The sequence below is a fragment of the Corvus kubaryi genome, unplaced genomic scaffold, assembly GCF_017639235.1.
Source record: "Corvus kubaryi isolate FWS band 111438036 unplaced genomic scaffold, C.kubaryi_AGA036_p1.0 split3-73, whole genome shotgun sequence".
NCBI lineage: Eukaryota > Metazoa > Chordata > Aves > Passeriformes > Corvidae > Corvus > Corvus kubaryi.
Genome location: NW_024582091.1, coordinates 28,890,658 through 28,917,961, shown reverse-complemented (window position 1 = coordinate 28,917,961; position 27,304 = coordinate 28,890,658). Strand labels below are relative to the sequence as shown.

Genomic DNA, 27,304 nt, shown 5'->3' with positions numbered 1-27,304 from the left:
TCCTACAATGTACAGTATCTTCAGAGACAATGAAGACTATGAAGGCCACCAAGTGTTTGAAGTCCTCCAGGGCATAATTCCCTCAAGATTTCAGTAGCTCTGGCTGTGTAGATGCCTTCCAGCTGCCCACAATCTTTAGAGCAGTTCTTTGGCAAGTGCTGGAAACTACGTGAGCTCCAAGCTACCTCCCAGCAGCTCTGCTGATGACCATTGGAACTACAGCGACTCTGAATGTGTGGGTGACCATCATGAGTGGCAACTAACAGCAGTGTCTGGGATGCTGCTCATAATGTATGACGCTGAGCCCAGCCCAGATGTGCTGACTCTGTTTTCAGGGACAAGGAGCCCTGCTTGACATGATGCCACTGTCTTGGAGCAAAGGGAAAGTATCATCCCCTAGGTCATTTCTGTTGATATGTCTTCATCTCCTTGACAACATTCTGAAAGAGGGCACAGGTGCTTAAGGAGAGTGTGTGTGTGTGTGTGTGTGTGTGTGTGTGTGTGCAAAGAGATGCATCTCTTCCCTTTTGTTATATGCTCTGCTCCTGAAAAAGATAGCCAGTGGTTTTGGCTACAAACAGTTCCAAACCCCTCTTTAGGGCTGTCACACTGAGCACAGGACTTAAGCTGTTGCCAGACAGCAGACAGTGATCCATCCCTGGGGAGCAGGACTTCCTCTGTTCATCTGCAGCCATTCTGGCTTTGGCTGATGCATGTAAAATCTTCCACTACTTGGTGCATCAGACACAGTTCTGTTGAGACAGTCTCACAATGTCACGAACATCATGCTGACACAGGCTGTTACTTAGTAAATGTCTACTCTGTGCAGACTTCTCTGAATATTTTTTTAGGGGATTTTTTTGTTTAGTTTTGTTTTTTTAATAAAGTCTTACTCTATGCAGGATGTGAAAGGGAAAAAAAAAAGTTGTTCAGTTGAAGTAGATGGAGAAGTGTACCATGAGAATCAATATCTTTGAGCCTTCTGAAAGCAGTAAAATGACAGAAACACAAATGTGTGCAGGTCTGTGTCACAGAACTTATACTCTACATAGAACCATAGAATGGTTTGGGTTGGAAGGGACCTTAAAGATCATCTAATTGCCATGGGCCGAAACACCTTCCACTAGACCAGGTTGCTCAAAGCCCCATTCAACCTTCCAGGGATCAGCCATCCACAGCTTCTCTGAGCAATCTGTGCCAGTGTCTCACCAACCTCACAGGAAAGAATTTCTTCCTAATCTAAACCCACCCTGATTCAGTTAAAAGCCATTACTCCTAGTAATAGGGGTATAGGAATCACTACATGCCCTTGTAAAAAGCCCTTCTCCATCTTTCTTGTGGGCCCCCTTTAGGCACTGGAAGGTGCTGTAAGGTCTCCCTGGAACCTTCTCTCCTTCAGGCTGAACAACCCCAGCTCTCTGTTCGTCTTCACGGAAGAGGTGCTCCTGGCCTCTGGTCGTTTTTGTGGCCCTCCTCAGGACTCACTTCAGCAGCTGCACGTCCTAACATGAAGCTGAACTACCGCGTCTGTTTCTTTAACCGAGTTTTGTCTTGGACGCTGACCTTTCCACACTAGAGTTGCAATCCGTGACCGCGGTAGGTGAGCAGGATGCCTCCTCCGGAGGACCGATCCCCGCCGGGTGTCGGCAGCCGTCCCGCCTCGTCTCGCCTCTCCTCCGGGCGCGGCTGGAAGGGTTCGCGGGCGGGATGGGGTGGGGTGGGGCGGGGCCGGGGCCGGGGCCGGGGCCGGGGCCGCTCCCGCTGCGGCAGAGGGTCCGGCCGAGGCAGAGAGGCCGGCCGGAGCAGACGGTCCTGCCGCTCCTCGCCATCCTCGCCATGCTGTCGACGCGCCTCCGCCCGGGGCGGCTGCTGTCCGCCACGCCGCTCCGCCCGCCCGCACCGCGGGGAGCCGCGGCCGGCGGGGATCCCGCCCGGAGCCCGGGCACCACCCGCGGTAAGGGGCTGCCCGCCGCGGCGGGGGGAAGCGGAGCGGCCGGGACCGGCCCCGCGGCAGCGTCCCGGGGCTGACGGGGAGATGCGCGAGCGGGCGGCTCGGGACCGGGCTGGGCTGCCCGGTGGGGAGGCCCGCCGGTGGCACCGCAGCTCGGGTGGTCCCGAGCTTCTCCTGCTGGCTTGGGTACCCACACCCGCGGGCAGCGGGGAGGTCGAACCAGACCCGCAGGAACACTCGCTGCATGCGGGGATGTTCCAGAGATTGCGCGGAGGTGACTGCGTAGCCGAGACCTGAAGGTCTGATCCCTAAATTACTCTTCCAAATACCTGGATGGGCAGGGTTTTTCCCTTCCACCCGTTACTACCAGTTGTAGTTCTCTCGTAGTGCACGGTTTACAAAGTGGGTTTTTTTCCTACTCTTTAAGCTGAGCAGGCTCACAAGGTGGTTGCAAGTTACAAACCTTCGAAGTTTGACAAAAAAATCCTCCTCTGGACTGGACGTTTCAAGACAGAAGAAGAGATTCCTCTGAGGATCCTGTAAGTGCGCTGGCCTTGTCCAAGGGTAACATGGAGCTGAAGGGAAAGCAGTGGTGTGATCCCGATCCTGTGGAAAAATTAAAGCTTTTCCACAGAGTTTAAAACAGTCAGTTTTACAACACTGAGACTTGGAAAAAAATTAGAGGGCAAGAGAATTTCCTGTCCTGGTTAGAGGTTAAGATGAGAAAATGTTCCTTGCTGGAGTCCCTAGAGCCTGGGATTAAGAACTGGCTCCATTTGAATAGACAGCCTTGGTTACATTTATGTACTGGCTTGTTTGTTTTGCTTAGTCCTAACGTGCAATCAGAGAAGGATGCTATTGGTAAACAATATCTTCTGTTTATAGCTTGCATAAACTATTCTAAGGGAGCTGTCACTGAATGATTACATACAAAAAATTATTTTTTATTATAGAATTTGAGGAAAAATAGGGAAGGAGGTAATGACAGGAGCATCCCTCATCAAGGAAAACTGAGTACTTGACATAGCCTCAGTCTCCCATTCTTGCTGATGCACTGGTCTAGATGATCTTTGAAGGTCCATTCCCTCCAAAACCACATGGATTTTACAGTTCTCTGACTTGCTGAAAATTAGCAACCCCTAAGGGAGTCAGTCACTAAATTCCTGAAACCCCTCTAATGCTTAAGGCTCCCTTTTCTTACGATGTTAGATAGCATGTTAGACATCTCTCCAGGACACTACTTTTTATCATAACAGTATGTCCCTGCCTTGGGTGACACGTTGAGAATAAGCAGTGTGCAGAGCTGTGTAAAGCAACAGGTACATCCTCTGCCTGTTTTTGTTGGTTCCTGACAGTTTCACTGGAGTTTGCTGAGCTGGACAGTGGCTTTCTGGACAGTCTAACCTCTCTTGCGCTTAGTTTCACCATCTTCCTCTAGATGAAGGTTCAGATGTCTCAGAAGCTATAAACGCTATTCAAGTCGTTGGGAGTTGTTTATAAAGACACATTGCATTTGCCAGTCATACACATGCACAAAAATCACTCCTTTCTGGCCTGGCAAGTGCGTGTCACCACTTCGTGCTTTCTGGATGAGCAAAGTATTTTTAGAACTCTAAGACCATAAATAGTAATATACTAGAAGTAGTTAATTGTGAGATATTGAAGCTGAACTGTGGCACTGTTTTAATTCATGTTAAAAAAAGAATTGCAAGGTGGTGTTACCTGTGAACACAATCTAACCGCTGAAGATTGTACTATGAAACAAATCTACAGTCTTTATTCAAGGTTGTTGTGGTTTGTTTTTTAAAAAAACCTCAGCTGTTGCTGACTTCAGCAGAGGTTTACCTGGAGTCTTGATTAAGGATTGAATAGCAAAGCCCCTAATATGCAATTAGAGAAGAACGCTGTGAGGTCTGTTTTCCTTAAAGCACATGCAGAAAGCAGGGAGAAAGTGAAAATCTGCCTCAGAGGAGTTTCAATTAGTGTGCTGTGAAATATAATTAGGCTAATACATCAGACTAATAACATTTATGGTTTTGCTTTTGTTGCCACAAATGGATTATTGGATTAATGATCCTACGTGCCAGTCTGATGTACAGTTTGTTTTGAAGATGATTTTTATCACTGTACAAACCAGAAACAGGTCCTTAGAACTGCAGGCATTGTTAGTCAGCTCAAGAAACACAGCGTGCACAACGTGCTCCAGTGTGTGCTGGCAAGGAAGGGATGGCACAGCACTGCCACTCATGGGACCTGTCCTCTTCCACCACACTGAACCTTACAGAGAAGCACTGCAGCCCTCAGCCTTGGTGCAGGCTTTCACAGGCACCGTAAAATCCCCAGCTCTGCCCCATCCCACCACACTACTCTAAAGTAAAGCTAAAGGTGCTTTGGAGGAAAGAGAGCATTACACCATCTTTACTTAGAACACAACATCAATTCCTTATGCAACTATTCTTTTTACACATATAGTTGTGGGTTTATACATACGTATAAAACAGGTACTTATATCTCACAAATATATATTTATCTATATATATATAAAGCATTCCCATGATGAATTATGAAAGGAAAATGGTGCACAGCCAATACTATTATGAACATCTTAAAAACTGTACTCCCAAGTATAATGTCTGACTTGGAACAAGACTTAGCTGAACGTTTTGGGACAATTTGCACGATTTCCTGTACTGCTGGTTCTCAGGGCCACGCCGCCAGCTCGGAAGAGAGGAGGGTGGAAATGGGAGCTGTACCAAGGCAGATTGCCGGGCTGTAAAACGCCTCCTTTGCACCAACTACTGCCAAACAGAGGGCAGTTTGCACTACTTTCGCCTTTGATGACCAGCAAAAATAATCCTGTAGATTGTTCTTGTTTATTTGTGCGTTCCTGAAATAGTGAGGTGGCTGACATCAGCTGCCCACTTTCTGTCGGGCTGCTGCTTTAATAAAGAACTAAAACCTCTAACTCATAGCAGTACAAACTCTGCTTTAATCAAGAATCCAAGGATGTAAAGACCTTAGCCTACAGAACACCACCTGAACAGGTTAGATATAGCAGTAACTGATTTCTAAAGTTAACTTTGAATAAAGGGAACTTGCTTTTACTTCATCCATCTGACACCACGTATACATCTCCATCTGTTTTAAATAGATAACCCCCCTTAATTTTCACTACATTTAGAGTTTAAAGTATGATTTCTGGTCTATTTACCCCAAGCACTGAAATGCAAACATTTATTGCCTGAACAATTTTTCTTTTTCCAGCTTAAAAAAAACCCCAAACAGTCTAAATCCATTAAATGTTGCTTTTCCAAGAGAAATGGATTAGCATCAGAAAATGGCTGATACATAACGAACCACAGCAAGCTGAAGATGCTTGTTTCAGAAGCTAATTCTATATTTATTTTTAAACTGTGATGTTATGTCTGCAGTGCTTTGAAGAGATACTTTGCCGTTTTGTAGTGACTCAATTCAACCACTTTAATTGCAGGCCAGAGATGCTAGACAAGGCAAGAAACAAAGCTCGAGTGAAAGCCTGTTACATCATGATTGGTCTCTCAATTGTTGCCTGTTTTGCGATGATTGCTTCAGCTAAGAAGGTGAGTACGACCTTTTTAAAGTAGCACACTTTAAAATGATGGGCTTCTGTGAAAAGCACACAAACCTAAACCAAGAGCAGCAGCTTACAACTGCCTGAGTTTTAGCTAACCTAGTCTCTGCCACCCCCCCAGCAGATAAGTGGTTGTTGCCCATTCCCAAGGTTGGGTAGCTTTCCCCAGGCGCATCCTTACTCCTATGCTGTTACTTCCTCAGGCTGCTGCACGTCACGAGTCCTTAACAAGCCTGAACTTGGCAAAGAAGGCCAAGTGGCGGAAGGAGGCTGCACTGGCTGCGGAGGCTGCGCTGGCCGCGGAGACGAAGACAAAGTAACTTCCTCTGAAATGCTGAATGTCCTCGGAAGAGCAAAATGAACAGCTGCTGAGAGCAATTAGTGAGTTTCACCCCTAAATGGACAACTGAAGTATGCACACTCTGGAGCCAATATGGGCAACTACAGCATCACAAAAAAAAAGGGAGGGTCTCTTTCATTAGGGAAATATTTAGGGTACTTGTTGCATGTAATTAAAATTATTTAGAATGTTTTGCATATGATTAAAAGCATTTAGTTTTAAAGGAGATGAGGTAGTTTCCTAAGAATATCAGGTATCAGATAACCACAAAACATTTAAACCCAAGAAATTTTCTGTCTGGTGACAGTGCAGTTTTTCAGTGCACAAATCTGCCAGTTTGAATCCATTAGCATCAATGCTGTATTCAAAATGGCACTTGCATTTTTTAGTTTTAAGAAGCAACACTTATTGAATCACTACATAAATACAATAAACATCTGTAAAATAGGTTTTATTGGTTTCTGTATGGTATTTGGAGATTTAACATTCCATAATATTGCATACTACTTATATGTGTTCTGTTACAGTAAAGGGCCTTTGGCCTGGATTTAAAGGTGCACTATTACTGTCTGAAGTTAATACAGGTAATTTAGCTTCCACACATTATATGAAGACATTGCGCCAGAAGTAACTGAAATTTCTCATTCCAGATTTCAGTGAAATCTTGAGGTCACAATTAAGTCCACATATCAATTTGCAGACCTATTACAAAAATTCTAGTTGTACAATTTAATAAATTTAAACCAACTGAGAATTAACCACGGAAGAAAGACAATAGTGCATCTTTACTATTTTTTTAAAGACAGGCCCAACAATAAATAGTTTCCAGTTGCAAACTTGTTCTACAGCTAACATTTCTGTGCCAACATTATTACTATTTTCTGATTGCTGCTAGCAACAGTGTGTAAAGCAAATACTAGAAAATTAAAAAGCTGTATTGAACCAGTCCTCAGACAAAAGTGCAATGACAAAAGAATTAGATATGATTCAGTGTAACAAGAGTAGGGAACTAATAAAAAAAATTTTATGCTCTGCATAGTTGCATAGATTAGCTAGTTAGTATTCACATTTAAGCAGAACAAATGGTACCCTTTTAATTAAACCCAAACCCCTGTATTTTTAAACAGACTTTGTAACTGATGGGACATTTCAGATTGCATATAAAATGCCAAACTCAAAAGAGAAATTAGTATCACAGTTTTATTTTGTTTTTCTCTCCATACTGGTTTCATCTGTTTAGGTAACATCATCATAATCATGCCCCTACTTGCAAATGAGTACACCAGAGCTGACCTTATGTCATAATCTCTTGTTTTATTTTGTTAATTAATGTGCTTTTAACAAAGTATGATATAAACCCAGTGATAAAATAGGAGAGGCCATCCTGTATGTATATCCTTTAAAGAATCTTCAATTTTTAACAACTTAAGGGTAAACCAAATGTTGAGTTTAAATAAGGATTTTCATTATCCCAAGTCCATCAATTTTAGTTCCCTTTCAAACTGTTCCATTCAAACGTATCAGAGGCATGAAACAGTTTGTCTAAATGCGTAAAGTGCAGTCACTAACCGTCCACACAGATAGAATAATATATCCACACAACTGAAGACATTCTTTCAAAACAAATGTAATACTTTAATGTCCCCTCTTTTCTTCATTTTCAAGTCTTTCAATTAAGATTTTCATAGTTCAGATTTGGTTTAAATAAGAGAGGCTTATAAACGTAGTTTTACAGGGTTCTCCAAATAAAAAGCAGGCACAGCTGGTTGTTATCAAAACAAGGTTGTTAGAAACAAAGGAATACCCTGTTACCTGAATAATTTTCTTACACTAGAACACTGAAATTCAGCATTTGCTAGTAATCTTGGTAGATTTCCATGATTGTTACCCTGTTCTTTGATAGATGGGGAGTGGGGAGACCATGGGAAAGAATGAAGGTTGGTGTACGAAAACCTAAAACTATGAGAGTAAAAAGGGCCTAAGTACAATCACCTAACATTATATGAAAATTTGGCAGCTGTACTCAATATTATCACACTATTCAAAACTGTTGTATGCTGTACAAATCTAGGTTTAAAGTGTCATTTGCTAAAATATCTCATTGTTCAGAGTTCATAAAGTAACAGCACTCCTATATACACTTCTTACACTTCTATCTTCCACTAAAAAGACTTCAAAGGGAGGTTGCTTCCCTCCCAGTTACATCTTAGTCAAAACTGACCATTAATTTTAGAAAATCCACTTCAAGTCCCACATTCAATTACAATATAGAATATATTGCTGTAACATCAAAGTGAAACATCTTAGAATCTTAACTTGCATGTAAAAAAAATTCTAAATATAAAATGGTACTGTAAATGATACCACCTTTAACCTGTATTTTTCAGTGCATTAAAATATTTTTTAGTGACAAGCACAGTGCCGTGGGTAAGTGATTTGAAGTTTAAATTGCAGCTTTTTATGAAGCATGAAATGCTCTCATATGTCACAGATTTCACTTAACCCAGGAGTTTGATGTTAATACATTAATTACAGGTAATAAAAAATAGCAATACTTCAGAGTTAACCCAAAGTATTAATTTCTCCAAATGAGATATACTACTAATACACCAGAAACACTACTTATATGCAAGTCAAAGCAGAGCATACATTTTTCCATACTCAAAATTGTTAACGTAAATATTAGAATTCTATTTCTTTTAGTGTTTAACAGCAAACACTGTATATTGTAGAGCCTAAATATTTAGATGACAATAACTTCTAGTTAGTTTTGGTGTCCACATACTTAATGCTATTTACAGTACAACAACCTTTTCCTTCAACTGGAGTGATTCACTATTCATTCTTCACTGCAGTATTTCTATTGTCTTACCAAAAGCAAACCGAATTCATTAACCTAAGGAACAATTCAAGTGGCAGTAGCATACTTGATCAAAAATACCTACTGTCTAAACTTTTAAGAAGCTATTGTACTAAAAGGCAAACATTGCAACGTTTCTCAAACTAAAGTGGTGTTACCACATCTTGACAGAAGACAGCTGTAAAACATCAGCTTGGTGATTTGTGTGCGTCACCCTTCTGTCATTCCTAATTGCAGCCTTCTTGTGGTAACTGCAGTGGCTGCTTCCACTGCAAAGTACTGCAGTTGTGGCTGACTTGTAATGCCATTTAGCAGCTTTCATTACAGAGCCAACATCAAATGACCAGCAAGGTCTCTGCTGATTCCAATTTGAAAACCTCTGAAATAGTCATCTTCCCACATAATTAAGAAAGAACTTTTTCATATATTCAATATCATATTAGGTAATTAGCATTATATATGTATATCTATTATGTCTTTAAATACATTTTATAAATAAATTCCAACAGTGTGTTGTAAAGTAAGTAATGCATAAAAGTTTCACAATTTAAATAAATATTTTTCACATTCCAATTCAGCTTCTTACAAGCTCATCTTTATTTCATGCCTTAGTTCTGAAGCAATGTTTCTGCTTCAATACAAGAGGTAGATTTGATAGAGACTGGGCAAGTCAAGCCTACTGCCAAAAATTCAACTGTCAGTAACTGTATTGCTGATATGAAGTTTGAGACTACATGAAAAATTCAGAACTACTACCTAAAATCCTACCAAGTCTTAGCTAAACTCTTGTTAAATCACATTTAATGCTTTTAGACATGATTACTCACAGCTGTTTTCTGTACATAAGAGATAATGAAGAACACAAATACAAAACAGAGAACAGTTGTCTCTAACACAATACATAAAAGTGCATGAGCTGCTTCTTCATCTATTTCTGCAAAACATATTCAGCTTTTCCTCTAACTTTGGCCACAAAGAAAAGACCTCTGAGAAAAAAAAAACCCAAACCGTATAAGTGTTTAAATTTTACGCTTATATTCACTTCAGTAGTTTAGAGCTGGAACCCCTCCATTGGAGCCTCCTGCTGTTGAAACACAAACTGCTGCTGACTTTCATCCACCTGAGGTGCAATACTAGAGTCCTCTTCTTCAACACCAAAATAATGTTCTATGAGTTCAAAAGCCTTTTGGTAGATCTCCTGGTTTTCATGCCTCTGAAGAAATTCAATTTTATCAAGTCCTAAATTAAAAACAGAACATTTTTAAAAATCTAGTTGCTTAAATGAATGATGAATTCAAATGGAAACAGCTTATATTATAGCAGTACTTCTTAAGACAAAAAGATGCTATCCCAAGTCACCTCAATTAATTTCATATCACTGGTTCTTAACTTCCTAACCCATGTATTTCTAGTCTTCATTTTCTGCTGTCCAAACTCATTTTAAAACTATGCTAGAAGCATTTCAATTAAACTAATATCCCAATTTCTTTTCTTCTACTCTTCAGTCTTCCCCAACTCTAAATTCTATCTTCACTCATGGAGTTGTCACTGGGCACAGTCTGGTATCTTTTTTCAAATTTAATTGTAATATTTAAAGATACTACCTTTTGGAAAGCTTACCATTTTGCAAGTAGAAGACATAACCTCTGCTCTGTTGGCTGAATTAAGTGCTAGGCAGTCAGTCAGGTTGATACAAAACTCCTGTTTAGCTTTTTAAGATAATGTAGTTTTCACTTAAGTTGGATTAGAAAGAGCTCAAATGAACCGTTCTGGTGACTGCAGAGGCCAAAGCAATGAGGGTGATATAATCAGCTGTTTTCCTTACTTGAACTTATATTCTACAACTTCAGCACCCTATGCTTAATGCTAAAGGAAAAAAGAGAACCTAGAGAGTCAATACTTAAAATTATGAATGGACCAAAAATCTGCAACACAATAAATTCCATTAAGATCTTCAGTACTTATTTCTCTTATGCATTTAATTGCTCAGTTCTTCAAGCATGCATTTGATTAAAGAAATTGAGCTCTGTAACAAGGAATTTAGATGTAAAGAATGCTTTACAGAAAGTTAGTACCATCTAATCAGATATAATGTGGTCAATTAGAACTGTTACTAGCAGTTTCTGAAATACAAATGTCTGCCAATTTTGGTTTGTCAGAGCTACAAAAAAGCCAACTCTCCATAAAGATTGCCAGTTTCATTATAAGCCAATTGTAACACTAATTTTGTCAAATCAAAAGCATCCAGTCATGATATTCCACAAATTAGTTTTTATAGTATGCTTTTACATAGTGGTTTAATTCAAGAACTTTTATAAAAAGCTAAACAAAATACTTGCAAAAGTAAAAACTTATTTAGTTTTATGATCTGAAGTTAATTTTGCTGTTACTGATATTTACTATATTAAAAAGTGATCCAACTTTGGGATTAATTTAAAAACCCCTGATCTTACATCCCTGTTGGTAATGAAACTGTACCAGACAGGACTATGTATTACATAAAGTATTAAAAATTTATTTAGGAATGGCTGATAAACTTACGCAAAGCATGGTCCCAGTAGACTGGGACACCTGTGTTAAACCCTTCTGAGAATGTTTCTCTAGAGGGACATTTCAAACTGACCGCAGACAAACACCCAGACATTTTCTGTATTTAACCACTTTTCCCTACGTGTTGCCTTACTTGTGATACTTTATGTCTACTTATGCTTGGAGTAATTCTTGTATTAAAACTTACCTGCAAATTTCAAAATGACTCACAATGGTTTTGTTTTTACAGCCTAGAATAAGGAAGTTCAGGCAGTTTTACAAGAAGCGTTTCCTTACCATACGCTTCCTCTATGAGGGCACAATAAGGATTAATGCCGATTCCATTTTGCTTTGACTCTTGTTCTCCAAGACGTAGAATATTTTCAAGTCCATTTAAAGCCACCTGGACTATTTTTGAATCCATCACAGTCAGGAGGTCACAAAGAGGCTTGGTACAACCTAGTGCTACCAAATACCTTTATAACATTAAAAAAAAAAAAAAAAACAGAGGAAGGGGAAAAGAACTGATAATCCAGCACATTTATTCTGATATACCCGTCTACTGCTACTGATACTTATTTTTGCTAAAAAAAGTGGCTGAAACAACAAAAATTTCTAAAACATGCAACAATACAAAGAGAAACTTAGCCCAAAATGAAAAAAATATTAAACTTATCCTAATAAAAAAAGTTAATATGTATATTCCTAATTAGAGTGTGAAATCTGTAGTCTTTTTAACTTCTTTCACCTACGATCTTCAGGTGGGTTTAACTGAATATAAGAGAAAAAAATTTTAGCAGGAAGTTATTTTCTCAGGCAGTCGAAATTTTCTAGTGGTAAAAATATCAATAAGCACATTAGATACTTGTAAGAACACTGGGCACTGCTCTGTGCTAACACAATCCACACTAGCAGTCCATGCTAAGTATTAGCATCACCTACTATAAAGAGAAGGATGTAACTGTAAATACAAAGACAAAAATACTGGGATTCTGAGTATCCCATTCCTTTTCCCAATTTTGAAAAAAATTGTGTATGAACTTTTTCAAGTTATAACCTGTGTCCTTGCTTCTAGTATGTAAGTAAAATGAAGACAACAACGTTTGCCTAAATATAGTTTAATTCAGTGGTTTAAAACTATCCCTGCAGTTAGGCAGTAATACCTTGAGGACATTAGGAGGACTAAAACTTCATGACACCAATAATATAACTATTTTTGATGAGAAGCCATTGTTGTGGTATAATATGCACATCTACTATTTGAAGATCCTGAATTAAAATTTTCTTTTAAAATTCTAGATTTTAAAATGTTACATTATATAAGCAATTAAAATAGAATTTAAATTTTAAAAACCAAGACACTTTCCTCTGTTATCCCTGTTATCTCTCTGATAACTTAGTAGTTGTAAGAAAACCAGGATTAGTTACATTATAAATAAGAATGTACTTCTTGCAACAGATCTCCCAAATTTGCTGGGGAAAGTTATCACATATCTTTCAGTTCTGGCTTCCAAATAATACAGTAATTTATAAATCAAATTATCAGCTACTGATTCAAAGTGATCATTATTCTGACAGTATTCAGAGAAACCAAAGAGTATTTTATTCTAGAAATTCAGGAAGTCCTATCTTTGCAGCATATAAATAGCTACTGACAGTAAAAGTTTAATCAAACTCAGTTCTGAGCAAGGAGTTTAGATATCTGCTTTAAAATAATACTTATAGTGAGTTTAAAATACATGAAGAAACCACTAAAGTCCCTGAAGTCTGTCCACAAATATAAAACTACACTGCACAAGTTATCTAAACAACCCCCCCCAAAGTTTTCCATTTTCAAACACTGAAACTACTGTTCATCAACTGTTCCAATTGTATTTGACTATGTAATATCAGCTCTGGAAGATAAGCTTGTGACAGCTTTAGGTGCAACACCACTGAAACAAAGCAGTATTGATTAATTTATTAAGATTTTTCTGAATTTCTACATCTAGTCTCTGTACAGAGTTTCAAGGAATTGAGGCTATGTTTAGGATTTTGTTGCTATGACTGTCAAGATTCAAATGCAGAAATCCAAATGCCCTATATAAGATCCTTAGGCAGAGAAAATAGTAACATACACAAGCTTACCTAATCTGTTCAGGGGTTCCTCCTGATGTTGCATTAGTGATGGCCCATGCTGCCTCTTTTCTGGTGCGAAATTCAGCTTTTTGAAGAATTTCAATCAATATTGGAAAAATATTTGCATCTATAACAGCCTAAGAGATGAAATTGTAACATTTTACAACAATTAATAAAGATTTCAGAGCACTAGTAGCCTTAACCACAAGAATTAGTGATGCCTGCTGATATCAAAGCAAAGAATATTGTGTTTAGATGGTGCCATACAAACTAGAAATGCTAAACTAAAATTCAGAACTATTCCAACATTGCAGTGTAGCAGCCACCAGAATACCTGCGGGTTTTTACTTCTCTGTTTCTGGTGGGCAGAGCACAGCTTACTGGATTGGCCCATTTAAAAATCATACAACACATCAGGAGTGTTTGAACTGAAGATCAAGCCATTTTGTTGAGGTCTGAAGTCTCCATCAAGAGACTATGTCTGTAATTAGAGACTATGACATGTTTTAAATCACATCTAGGAAGTAACATTTTCATCTCTGATTGAAGTAGAAGGGGGAAAAAAATCATTTTGGAGTATGTATTCTGATTCAGAATTCTCATTTTTATGGATCAGAACCTTTTTTCAGGTAGCTCCAGACACCTGGAACAATAGTCAGGATGCAGTAATTTCCAGAAGAATACAACTCAGGGTTGATGACATCATGCCGGTTTTTTATCCAAGCGAATGTTCAGCATTTTCAAACTGGTTCACTTTTCACTGGACAAATTTGTAGTACAAATTGTGACAGCTATTTCTATTCAAAATAGTATCTCAAAGTTTAGAAGAATACATTTAGGTTAAATAAAATTATAGACAGTCAGGACTAAAACAAATAATACAGTGTCAATACAGTATCTGTTTACATCTCCTTGTGAAGGAAAATCAAGTGAAGTAGCAAAATGAAAACAAAACCAACCAAGTAACAAATTCCCAGGCTTTACCTGAATTTGAGCTCTGTTTCCTGCAGTTATATTAGAAACAGTCCAGCATGCTTCTTTTCTGATAGATTCCTTGGGACTACTAAGCAAGTGCAAGAGACACGGTAATGCAGAGCAGTTTAGAATCACCTAAAATAATTTAAAAATTGAAAACTGGGTTGTACTATATATATATACATCCTTGTGCAATATACATATATATAAAAAAATGCAGAAGCATTTTACAGAGGACTTCAAAAGATTTTGCAACACATTTATATTATACAAAATGTCATATCCTGCAAAATTAAAGTGTCCAATGCTGTAGTGTGTGACCAGACAATCCAGCAATTTGAAAGAATCTGCCTTCAATTAAGTTCAGACCAAAAGACTGAAAACAGCGGAACTAAGTAAGGCTGCTTAAGGCTAAAATATGAGTAAGTCAAAATAACTGACAAGTGGACATCTAATTTGTACAGTTATTTGTTAACTTTTTAAGAGAAAAGGTTTTCCATTTACTTCCTTAGCAAAATCCTCTCTTCTAGAGCTCATAAATTATGCAATTAACATTTTTCCTTATGTTCTCTTTACACTACTGCTGTCAGCCTTTTAGACAGAATTCTTTTTAAAGTAGGACCTGTCCTGCTGTTTCCTGCATTGCTTCAAAATCAATTCCATTGCCTAAAATTAATAAAATAGATCTTTAGAATAAATTACATCAGTAAGACTATCACATACAAATTCACAGTAAAATCAAGTATAAGTTTAGCTTAGAAGTGAGAACCTTGACTGCCTTTAAGACTGAAAAAAGAGGAACCATAATAAATAATTGAATTTTTTTCCCCTGTAAGGAGGGGGAAAAAAAAAACAAACAAAAAAGACAAGCAACAGTCAAAGTACCATACAGAAACGAAGCAATCCACTACACACAATGCTGTAAAAAACCAAAAGTTCATTCTTGCATTAACTTAATGCTTAAAATAGAAGCCTAAACTATCAAATCAACAACAGAGATTTCTAGAAAGCCTCTTTCAGCAATGTACACAGATACCTGTACTGGCCATGTATTTTGTCAAAGTTTTTACAAAATTCTGTCTTGCCAAATAATTTTCTTAAATCAACTAGTCTTACCTGTGTTTGGACATCATCCCCAGTAACAATATTTCCAACTGCTCTTAATGCAGGGGATACCACCTTGTAATCATTATGCCTGGAGACAAATATTATATTGCTTGATATTACCAAGTGTTAAAAGATTAATTTTGCATTTTCAGCAAACGGTTTACTTCCAGTGCTAAATATTTAGTTACCAAAAACACTGTATTACTTACTGCACTCTCCCCCTGTTTAGCCAAATTTGACTACTGCAACCCTACAACAGAATTGCTGATTCAAAGACTGAGCACCTCTATGGGAAAACACAACTTAGAGCAATCTGTCCAGCAGATCCATTTCGCCCAGCTCAAGTATTATTAAATATGATACTAGAATGTGTGTCATTCAACAGTCACAGAAACAGAGGGGGTGTTATGAGATGTATACTAAAGCTTAGTAGTTTTAGTAAGTAAAATTCCCCCTTTTTTGAGTCTGTAATCCTAGAAGCCAGCGCATGAAATCCATATTAAGCTGCCTGATGTGCCGGGGAAGGAAATTACTCAGTTGTCCTAGAGCTTCTATGGAAAAGAAAGCAATCTTACCCTCTCCTGACAGCTATAAAAATGAGCTTTTCACAGGGAAGCGTGCCGAGCTGTCCATGCTGGGAACTACTGTCCCTGACCTACTCTGCAGTTCCATGTGAACACAGGCATTTAGTCTCCCTTTCCAGGAACATAATGAGCCATAACCCAAATATATTGCAACAGTTCAAAAGTGGCTCTAGCCTGCCTCTGCACTTCGCTGAGTCCAAGAACTGCCTGTATAGCAATTATATGTCCTACAAAGGAAAGTACAACAGTGAAATTAAAAAAAAAAAGAATTAATTTACAATTCAAGATTGGTCTTCGCCCTTCTGTTCCTTTATGTATATGAAATCCTGCATTAAATTTTAAAGAATAAAAAGGAATACTTTGGAGAAAACTTTTTTCACTGTCAATGTCAGGAATAATTCCAGGAGCTGAGCAACCTAGCAAGCAGCTTAAAAGATTTCAGACTGAATTCACGTTCATCAGTTTTCACAAAAATAAATTAAGACTTCACATGAGAAAACACAGCTCAATTTTAACATTAACAGTACTATAAGACACTTATTTGGTGAAAAGAAGACTTACATAAGCAGCTCTACCAATCTTCGACACACTCCAGAATCAATAACAGCTTGAATTTTATCATTGGGACCATCTGAAAGGTAAGAGAGGGCCCAGCAAGCATCTGCTAATACATCCGGGTCACTGCTAAACAACAGTCTTGATAAAACATTTAAGCAAGGAGCAACCTAGGTTAAAGAAAAATATTGCATAAAATTAGGTGTTCTAAAATTAGGTGTACTTTCCAAGTTTCAGAGAACACTCTGCAATGGCTTAAATGTGCAAAACTATTTACTGCTCAAGTACACGAGGTCATTAATGAATGAGGACCCAGGTGGAAAACTTTCTGATTAAACCAGATATCCAATTCAAACCAGCAAATTGGATAAATTCTGATTCACAGCATATTTATTGAGAGATACTCTATTAAGTAGGTAATTGTTCAGCTTAAATAAAAAACACCTGCTTTTACAGGTAACCAGATGATCAGGAATTACTGATGCTTTTCTTAATCATTCAGGGAACAGAATCTCTAAGTATTAAAGGGGATTTTTTTATTGCTGGCTTTGTAGGAGTACTGGCAGTTATTTGTAATAACCAACTCAGAGTAACTCACAGAGCACCCAACATTCACTGAATCAGTGAAACAAGCAACGTCTCATTTCAGGTCTCACTGCTGCTGTACCCTCTGGCCTTAATCTCCGTAACTTCCACACAGAGCCAAATGAACTAGACCATCTTGACACAATTTGGAACCTGACAGGTTTCTGCTGTATAGCCTGGGAATGTCATATTCTTTGTAGAACTTATTTCTTTACCTTACATGGGTTATGCAAATTCAGCCTCTGTTATGTGTCCAACTGCTGCTGTTGCAAAGGGCAAAAAGCAGAGGACCTATTCTTATTAGCAGCTGCCTATAGGGCATCCTTTTCCTGTGAGGTTTTGTACTCAAGCAGCAACAAATCTTGTTTTTTCACTACCAGAACAAAACACTAGTAAAGGATATAGCTTAGGCAGAGTCATTGTGAGGTGATCAATTAACTGACATCAGAAATCCCCCCTTTTTGTTAATATTTCTTCAATAAGTAGCAGTAACAGTAATTACTAACTCATGCAGTAAACTCTCTCCAGACTAACTTTAGTTAGTTTAACTTTAGTTAAACTTTAGTCGTTTAACCTCAGTCTCTTCTACCAGAATATCCAATGTCCAGCGCTCTTAAAGTCATTGACCGTACCAGAAATTAATTTCATACTGAAAACAAGAAGCTAAAACTCCTACTAGTCTCTAGTCTTTATAGCCACATACTAGAGAGAAGAAGAAAAAAAAGGGGAGAGCATATAGGCTTTCTCTGTCATCATAGTCTGATCTAACTGCATCTGACAGAGCAGGAAACTCAGAATTTTATTCATGCAGCATGCACTCACAATAATAGAACAAAAAAAAATTTGAGGAAGCTTCAACTATAACTCACATTCTCTACTACAGTTCTGGAGAAAATACAGCCCCACATAGTTTAGTGCTGAATGTATAATTTGTCCATCACTTCACACCAGTGTATGACTATTTGCATCAGACTACAGTCTCAAGTTTTTAAGTGATGTGATTTTACTGCTGATAGGTGCCAAAGTAGATGATTTTTCACAGATACAACAGATGGGCAAGACTGTGTGATGACATTAAAAACATAAAATCTATGTCTACATCCAGATTCAAAGAATCTGTTTGTTATAAAATATTACAAATTTAAGTATGCTTTAGCTTTCTGATTTCTCAAAATTACTACTTTACTATACCTTACTGAAGTCTGGAGGTGGGTTCTTTCCTCTACAAAGATTGGAGAGAGCCCAAACTGCATTTCTAGTTGTTGTAAGACGATTCGAATTTGTTAACAATCTGTGAGAGACAACAATAACAAAAAGAAAGTAATTTCTTATTAAAATTAAGTAACTTTATGTCTGTTGTTACCAACAGAACATCAAATCAAGAACAGAAATTCTATTATTGGTCACTAGTTTAAATTTATTTCTCTTCATAGCTTATATGCTGCAACTATTTTCTTAAAATCAACTGAATCTAAGCAGATTATTTTGCATGGATGTCTCATTCCCAAATAATGTACATGCATAAAAGTAAGCAATTGCTTATTTGAAAAATCATTCAACTAAACTTTTCTGATCATCTTTAGAAGGGGCTAGGAGATGCAACCCTCCTTTGAATGAACTTTGATGTTTTCATTCAGAGAATGCAATTAATAATAATAAAAATAGTTCCATAAAAAAGTTAAAACTTTGAAGTCCTTACAAAAAAATTAATGCATTCCTTCTGCTTTTGCCAAACAGAACATAAAAGATTCAACACCTGAAAAATCAGGTTCACTTTCAGATACATACCAAAATGTCTAAAATGTTAATTCTTTAAACCCTCGGTGAAGGTAATCTGCTATTCTAAGCTATTTTACAAATGTTTTAAGTCATTTTATTACTTCAAGAGGTAATAAACTGAACAACATTTGTGTTGCACAGATTTTCCCCTGTGGTGAAGATACTATGGGAAGCACATAGTAAATGCTGGAATGATATTCCTAGTGAAATCTTCTAGTGGAACACAGCTCATGTGACAACTACTCTGTCAACTCATGTCAACAAGCAAATGGATAAACAGAAGACTAGAGCTTGGAGCTACTGGACAAAGGTGGAGAAAACAGCCTGTTGTGCAGGCAGATGGAATCATACAAATACAAGTGGGAATTAAACCATTTCTCCTACCCTATACATTCAGAAATCTGGCAACACAGAATTTGCACAATACAGAAATCTCATACCTGTGAAATAACACTTCTCTCCTTTTGCAAACATCGAAAAGCTTCCATCATGGACTAATTAATTAAAGATATGCATGAAGCTCGTGTAATCCAAAATATTAAATTGCTTCTTATTATATCGTTATGATTCTCAATTTAGAAAAAAACTTATATTCTTCTCAAGTAAATTCTAAGTTGAAGTTTTCATTTATCTATACATGTGCAATATATTATAGTATTAGTTTACTTTACTTACTCCAGGAGAGGTGGCAATATTCCACAGTTCAAAACAAAGTCTCTGCATTCTGCATTATCACCAGCAATGTTCCCAAGAGCCCACACTGCCTTAAAAAGAAAATCATCCAAGTGAATTTATACATGCTTGCAAATCAACTTTCACAGATAATCTATATTTTTTACAGCAAATGTTACAGAATAGAAAAAGAAATCCATGATGGAAAAAATACCATGACAGTAAATTTTTATCTTCCTGAAGGCAGATCAACTAGCTAGTAGGCAAACGGGGCTCAAAGCCTCTCTAAACCAACAGCCCCCAAAAAAGACATTCATTACCGAATTTTAAGTAGTTATAAAGCCCCTCAAGGAGATAGTTACCTGCTCCTGTACATCTTCATGTTCTGAACTAAGCAACTTAATAAAAATGGGAACAGCTCCAGTTTCAATTACAACTTTGGTGTGTAAGAAAGTTCCAGACGCTATGTTTGTCAAAGCCCAAGCTGCTTCAAACTGTTGAGGAACACAAAGACAACCATGTTAAACAACTCAGCAGTAAAACTTAAAATCGTGACACGAAGTTTGACATAAGAGTTTCAGAGGTTAATTTTCCAACTTTTTTTCCTTTCCACTGAAATGCAATTACTACTGTAGTACTCTATATAATAAAATACCTCGTGTTGACAAAATCTCTATTTAGTAAGAACCTTCAGTAACTACATTATTTTTAGGTTTTGGCTTACAGGACTAAGAAAGATTTCAAATCACTATTAACTAGTACAAATACCCTTTGTTTACCCAATATTAAGTTAATTCTTCTAGTACAAATGTCCACAAGGACTAACTGCTATTAGCAGACAGAACTAGTTACTCCTATCATTAATTAGATATTTCTCAAAAATTTTCTAAAAGGGTTTCAAACAAGCCTTTCAGTTTCCCACAATTTTTTTCCTAAGATTTCAGCTGAAAAGTACTACAATATATTCAACATTAACGACACAGATTCTGCTCACACATCATTGCTGATGATCTTAATATACCACTCTGTTCATCCTCTTGGAACATCTTCTGCTTTCAACACCCAAGTTTTTGTCCAGATGAATACATGACCCTAAAGACTACTATGAAATTCACAAAGCTAAGCCACATTTTTAGCAGCAATAATGAAAATATATGGCTTCAGTGGTGACAAATAATTATATCTGGTTACTAAAAACCCCCACCAAACAAAACAACATGTGCCTTCCAAAGCTCTTTTGGAAGGTTTCTAATCCCATTCCAAACCCCCAATCAGTACCAGCCAAACTCACTTGCAGAGTGTAATTTTCACTCCTCTCTAGAAATTTCACAAATCTCTGTACTACTCCTGGTTTTTGAATGACTTCATCTATAGGTGGATTAGGCTCTAGGGAATAAAAACAAACATATCCGTGTAAAAAGACCAAATAAATTACTTTTTCAGTATGACAAAAACCATGAATATGATTTGTAGGTCTTATCATAATTTCATTCAATCATTTCCAAAAGAAGGCGTTACAAACTTTTCACTTGAGAAGACTGCAGGATCTTTATGACGAGATACAATTTAGTAAATACCCTATTACATATAACAACAGTAACACATACTATTATCCATTGGCACGTTAGTAGCACATCACAAAACACTGTTCCTTCAACCAATAACTCAGGTTGGTGGAAGAGCAGTTATGACTGGATATTATTTTAAAAAGACCAAGCACACCTTTACCTATCATGCTATACACATACCAGCACCAACTTAAGATTGCATGTTCTACAGCTCCAACAGAAACAAGTTACAACTCTTCTTTGCCAGCCATGTAATTTTTTCCACTTGAGAACAGAATGGGAATGAAAAGCTGAATCACTGCAATAATTACTCTAAGTATGTTAACGTGCAGTTAGTTACTGCCCTGGACACCTCAATCAAAACATCCTTGTTTTTTACTTTGTCTGAAAGGCTTAACATTGAAATAATGAAGATTTCTGTATTTAGCCATTAGCTCAGAAGAGATTTGGCACAGTTTCTTTATAAACAGAACTACAAGTTTCTGCAAGCTCTATTTTAAAATAAAACGTAACTAAAGGTTAACTGACTCTAAGTATAATTCATAATAACACAGAAGGAAGCAAATAGAAAAACCAGGCAATGTTTACCTACCTTTAGAGAGCAATTTTCTGAATTTCTGAGTTGCTGTGAGTTGTTGATCAGGATCATCCGAAAAAATCATCTGTACCATATCTACCGTAATAACTTCTTCCTAAAAATGAAAGGAGGATTTCTTATGTGTAGTACTATGCACACTAATAGGTAACATTCTAAACACACTCTAAAGTACTTACCTCTGGAATAGGTACAGTAGAGCTGACGTCAGGATCCTGAATTGGGCTTTCTACCATAGATTCTTCATTTCCCGGAAGAGAAACATTTCGGCGTTTAAACAGCTGAACAAAGGGGAAATGTTTGGGAGACGTTAGAATTTACCAAAGCATGGGTACTGATGGCATACACTTGAAGAAATGCTTTCACCAATACCAGTCAAAGAACTTTAACTACTCACCTTCCTATTCACCCATGCAAGGTGAATTCTACACAAAAGTTTAGAAAACATAAAGGAGAACAACACTATCATGTATATTGATAAACTGTAAAGCAACACTTCAGATAGACATTTAGAACTAAATTCTTACTAGTTATAAAGATCCATAATTTCTTCCACGTGAAAAAGAAGCTACAGATCTTTTTGCTTTTAGTCTTTTATCCCTTATAATTAGCATTCATTTTAAGCAAGGAATGGTATTCTACAAGTTACTTTCCCCTTTCTTAGTTTATAGGCTAAAGTCACCAACACATAGGCAGTGTTTGTGCTTCAGCACATTGCATTCCTCCCTTCTACAGAAGACTACTAAGCAGCACCTGTATTTTATACCCAGCTGAAAAAAGATTAAACCAGAAACATAATTTTCATACAGAAGAGACAGAAATTGTGTAGCTTCAAGGTGAACTTTCAAACTATGTAATATTAAACATTCTCTATGTCCAAAAATTGCTTTACAATTGGCTGCACACACTGCCTATGCTCAGAATACATACCAGCACTGTAGTATTTAATAAACTATGTTCGATGAGTGCCTCTTCATTTTCTGGCATACAAGCAAAACATTCACACTGCCCTGTTTCCTTCTAGAAACCTGTGGGGTATGCCCAGCCTCTGCCCTGGAGGGAGGCCTGCTGAGATAAGGAGAGTGCCTAACCTCCCAGCAGAACTCCCCTGGAAAGGCAACCACTTTTCAGTTATGGTAAGAAGAAGACAGACCCAGAATCCTCTTGGAGACCCTATGCAGATCCTTTGTAACCCAGTGGCCTTTACCCTCTGACACCCACTCCCTGTATCCCTATAAGATCTAGCCCTCTGCCTCTGTGAGAGCAGAGAGAGCTCGTCCTTGGCCTCCCCTTCGCGGGGTGCAGACTAATAAAGCTGCCCCATGCGGAACTGCTATACGAGTCTCCTCGTCTCTCTCCTCCTGGTCTGGCCTGGAGATTGCCCCGCAGAGCAAGAGCTGAAATCACGAGCTGAGAAGCACTAAAGAGCTGACAGCCTCTCTGCACAGGCACTCTGGCTATGGCTGAGGGAAGACACCGGGCCCCGGGAAGACGGTTCCTCACAGGACCATCTCTCTGGACTGGTCACAGCTTCCTGGGTCTGAGCTACAGACCCCACACCAGCCACCTCAGAAACCAAATCTAAATTTTTATCTTTATTCCAGTTCTACACTTACAACTACTGTAACCAACAATTCTAAGAATATTACATTTGTACCTTTGGAAAGAAATTATAGACTCTTGGTCCATTGACTAAGATTTCAGCTGTAAGCATAATAATGAAACCACCTACTAAATCCTGGCTATTTTGCCCCTCTAGATCTCTACAGACCTACGTTTCTGCTGTTGTACATGTCCAAAACTGCAGAACAACTCCATGTTTACATCCAGCTCTATTTCAACAGCAACCTAAACCAAGGCATTCTCTCCCTTGTTCTTATGGATTGGGCATAATTCTGGACACAAAAAACCTACAGAATCCTGAATGCAGATGAGGCTTAATTCCATTTAAATCCACAAAAGAAGAAGAAATAACATTCCACTTTTGGAAGACCAGCCATTCTTTCTAGCACTCAACAAGGACCCAGAAGCTCTTGGTTGAAAAGAATAAACTTGTTTGGTCTATCTACCAGTTACAGCTTCTTCTGGAGCACAAGCAGTCTCATCTCCCTGCATAAACTCCTCCTCCCCAGTTCAGGAAGAGCTGAAAAACACCAGTCCAACAAATTAAGATCAAGCAGAGCGTAACATTGTTACAGCAGCCAGCATGGGAGAGGAAACACCCATTATTTTCATAATTTATCTAGGGAGCATTTACTACAAATTATGTAAACAAAACTTTCAGCAGGAACTGCAATGCACTTACCCATTTACAGATAAGTGCTCCAGTACCATACCACTTCTGACTCTTACCCCTCTTGCCCAAATAATTGAAATTCTTTTTCCGTGCACCACTTTCCCAGTAGCAGGGTAAGCGTTCCCACCTCAGAGCAGACTGTAGATCAGAGCCTGGGACACTCTAGGTTGTGGGAGACAAACTCATCCACTTTAGACCAACCACAAAACCAAACTACATGCCTTACCTTCCTGGCAAGAAACTACTAAACATTTTGCCAACTGGAACTATGACAAACAAATTATACAATATTCCATGTATTCTGATCACTAAAAATTCAATGAGAACAACTGCAAATGTTTATGTAATAGTTCAGGGACACTAACTGGTAGCTACTTTATTAAGTTAGTGTAGAAAAGCTCTTGGGCAATTTGAAGCGTGGTATCAAAGATGAAAATAATCCTCTCCCTTCATACAGAAAATTTCTGACCCCAGCTCTAGCAGAGAATGCAAGGTTTCAAATTCTTACTGGAAATGTGAGTGTTCTTTCAGTCTAGTCTCACATGTTTAAACCTAGACTATGAATTAAAGTTAAAAGTCATGGCTCTCTCCTCTGTAGGCCCTAGTAACTTAAAAGGGCTTCTGTTCATTTTTTTATGATCCTATTGAGACATGCCTGATGCTTCCCACACTTGCAAAGAAAAGAGACATTCAACCTGGCACTCCTGGACTCTACTCCAGAAGGTAAGTCTGCTCAGGTCCTTTCAGGCCCTTGAATATAGCTCCACAAGCACTGAGCAGTGAACAGCTCACCAAGATGCTTACCTGCTCCTCTCTTTTCTGTTTCCGAAGCTGGATTCCTTCCTCCTCTCTTCTCCTGCGCATTTCTTGGGGATTAAGCGCGTTATTCTTGTAGCTTTTCATTCTGAAGTTATCTTTACCCGGGCTTGCCATGTTGTCTATTGAAAAAATACAAAATTACTCCAAAAGACCAAACCTGCCATCTCTTGTATTATGAAAATATCTACAGCAGCCGCTATATATTCCTGCATCTATTTGCAATACCCAGTTCACCAACAAAAATCTTTAACGCAGAAATCACAGAAAACCTGTGCCTAGATAGGCATTTCCAAACTGCAGATTGAACTACAGTTCATCTCAAGGATCAGATACATCATTAAAGCACATAAGCTACTGTAAAAAGAAACCATGCATCTTACAAGCAAACTGAAAAACAAAAAGCAAAGATATTACATTGTTAAATTTTGATACTGTCAGCAAGCAAACAAATTTTCTTCCTCCTCTCATAAAGATGACATTAAATGTATTATAAATAAGGACAAACCCGAGAAGAAAACCTGTCACAGTGACACACCACATCACCACAAAAACCTGCAGTAATTACTGCTTCATTTAATACCTTATGGCATTGTTTATTTACTTTCACTATCTCACAAACATAACAGAACCTAAGAGCTATGCTTTTCCTTCTAAACTGTGTGCAGGAAAATAATTTAAGGGTCAGTAGCACCCAGACAGGCATACTCTTTTTCATTTTAAACTAACAAAATTATTGTCTCGCTCCAATTACCAGCTCTTTTAATGGACTTAGAAGTTTAGAATCTGACTGTCACTTCAGGTATTTCAGTTGTGGGAAGATAAAAGTGATAGTTCATGATTCTGTCACCAGAATGATCAAGCTGAGTGGAAAAGGTTGTTAATAGCGTGGTACCTTTTTTTAAAGCTAGAACTGAAGCCTTCATCTGAGAAACAACTGTCAAAAACACGATTCAAAACTCTACACAAACTAGCACTTGTCTGGAATTCTTCTATAACGAGAAAACATGTAAACTACAGCTCCGGAGCTGTAGATTTGGGGTTTTTGTTTGTTTTGTTGGTTTCTTTTTTTTAATCAGCAGTACCAAGGACCACTAAGCATCAAGATGACTCCCCAAGGACTCAGCAGCCTGCTTCACAAGAACCTGAGTAAACTACTGACATCTCTGCATAACAACGCTAAGTGTGCCACTGTCTAAGGCAAATTTATAACAACAGTCATGTAACTTTATTTTCCCAACAATGCTACTGGCTTACCTAGTCCTAGAACACCATCCCTTTCTTAATCGTTCATGCCTTGCTAATTTAGTTGTGCCAATGAAACTGTCAGGCCAAGAAATGAACAAGAGAAATGCACATTTAAAGTAACCCAGCCACCAGCTCTATGAAGAGTTACAGAAGGTCACCTGGAAGGAAGGTCTAAAACTGTTTTTAAAAAGAAAAGCTTAGAAATTTATAGCTTCATTCCCTCCGCAAGGCTTTTGATATAGACACCGTAAGGGCAAGAAGACTGGAAGTCCCTGGTTTCACACCTTCTGCATCTAGATCCAAGCAAGCCTGCACTTCTGTCCTACAAAACTACACCCGTTTTAACATCAAAGCCCTCCACCCATCATATCCTGCACTGCGCCCACTTGTTGTGCATAGTCTAAGACCTATTACACTAGTTTGTTTTTTTTTTCCTCCTTGTCTACACGAGGTTCCCTAAACACGGCGCCTCGCGGTACCTCCGCCCCCTCCCCGCCCGGCCGGACAATGCCCACAGGCTTCGCACCGGCCCAGCCCGCAAGGACTGACCAGTCCGAGATCGCCAGGACTGACTGACCTCTCAGCCCGAGAGGCCGGACAGCCACCCACCCACCTTGCCCGGCTACACACAGCGAGGAGCGACGCTCTTCACATACGTCCCCAGCAGAAGGGGTGGAAAGCTCCCTCCATCAGCAGCAGGGCAGGGAAGGCGGAGGAGGGCAGAGCCCTCTTGCCGGAGGAAGCGAACACTCCGCCCCAGCCCCCACCGAGCTGCCGTGCGGGCAATGCCCCGCCGGAGCCAGGGGCAGACCGGCCTGCGCCGGGGAGCCCGACTGCACCGGGCACCCCGCCCCACAAGCGGTGCAGCCTCTGCTGCCCCAACCCGCCGGCTCTCATCGCTTTTCCCTCCTTACCCATCGCGGCGGACATGCCCGGCGCCGTCCAAGCCCGAGATCCCCGCTCCGAAGCGCTCCGCACTGGCGGCAGACACCGATGCAAGATGGCGGACGCCGCCCCGCCGCGCGCCGCACTGGCCGGGGGGCGGGGCCCGCCGTTCCCAGCAGGCTCTGCGCGGCACGCACCCGCCGCGGCCCCGGGAACGGCGCTTCCCAGCGG

At 39.0% G+C, this 27,304-nt stretch overlaps 2 protein-coding genes across 2 annotated transcripts; one reads left to right on the top strand and one right to left on the bottom strand.

Moving 5' to 3' along the window:
• Positions 1 to 1,738: 1,738 nt before the first annotated feature.
• On the top strand, positions 1,739 to 6,351 carry FAM162B (family with sequence similarity 162 member B). The gene is made up of 4 exons (XM_042016726.1): positions 1,739 to 1,954; positions 2,379 to 2,490; positions 5,442 to 5,550; positions 5,765 to 6,351. The coding sequence occupies exons 1-4, from the start codon at positions 1,837 to 1,839 to the stop codon at positions 5,879 to 5,881; spliced, it is 456 nt and encodes a 151-aa protein (XP_041872660.1). The 5' UTR covers positions 1,739 to 1,836; the 3' UTR covers positions 5,882 to 6,351.
• KPNA5 (karyopherin subunit alpha 5) lies at positions 6,338 to 27,224 on the bottom strand. Its single transcript, XM_042016718.1, has 14 exons — positions 27,103 to 27,224; positions 24,929 to 25,062; positions 22,008 to 22,109; positions 21,826 to 21,925; positions 20,957 to 21,051; positions 20,028 to 20,159; positions 19,669 to 19,757; positions 18,406 to 18,505; positions 16,636 to 16,799; positions 15,500 to 15,578; positions 14,393 to 14,518; positions 13,418 to 13,545; positions 11,588 to 11,766; positions 6,338 to 10,000 (listed from the first exon to the last, which is right to left on the bottom strand). Exons 1-14 carry the CDS (start codon positions 27,116 to 27,118, stop codon positions 9,813 to 9,815), a joined length of 1,632 nt encoding a protein of 543 aa, XP_041872652.1. The 5' UTR covers positions 27,119 to 27,224; the 3' UTR covers positions 6,338 to 9,812.
• Positions 27,225 to 27,304: the final 80 nt, after the last annotated feature.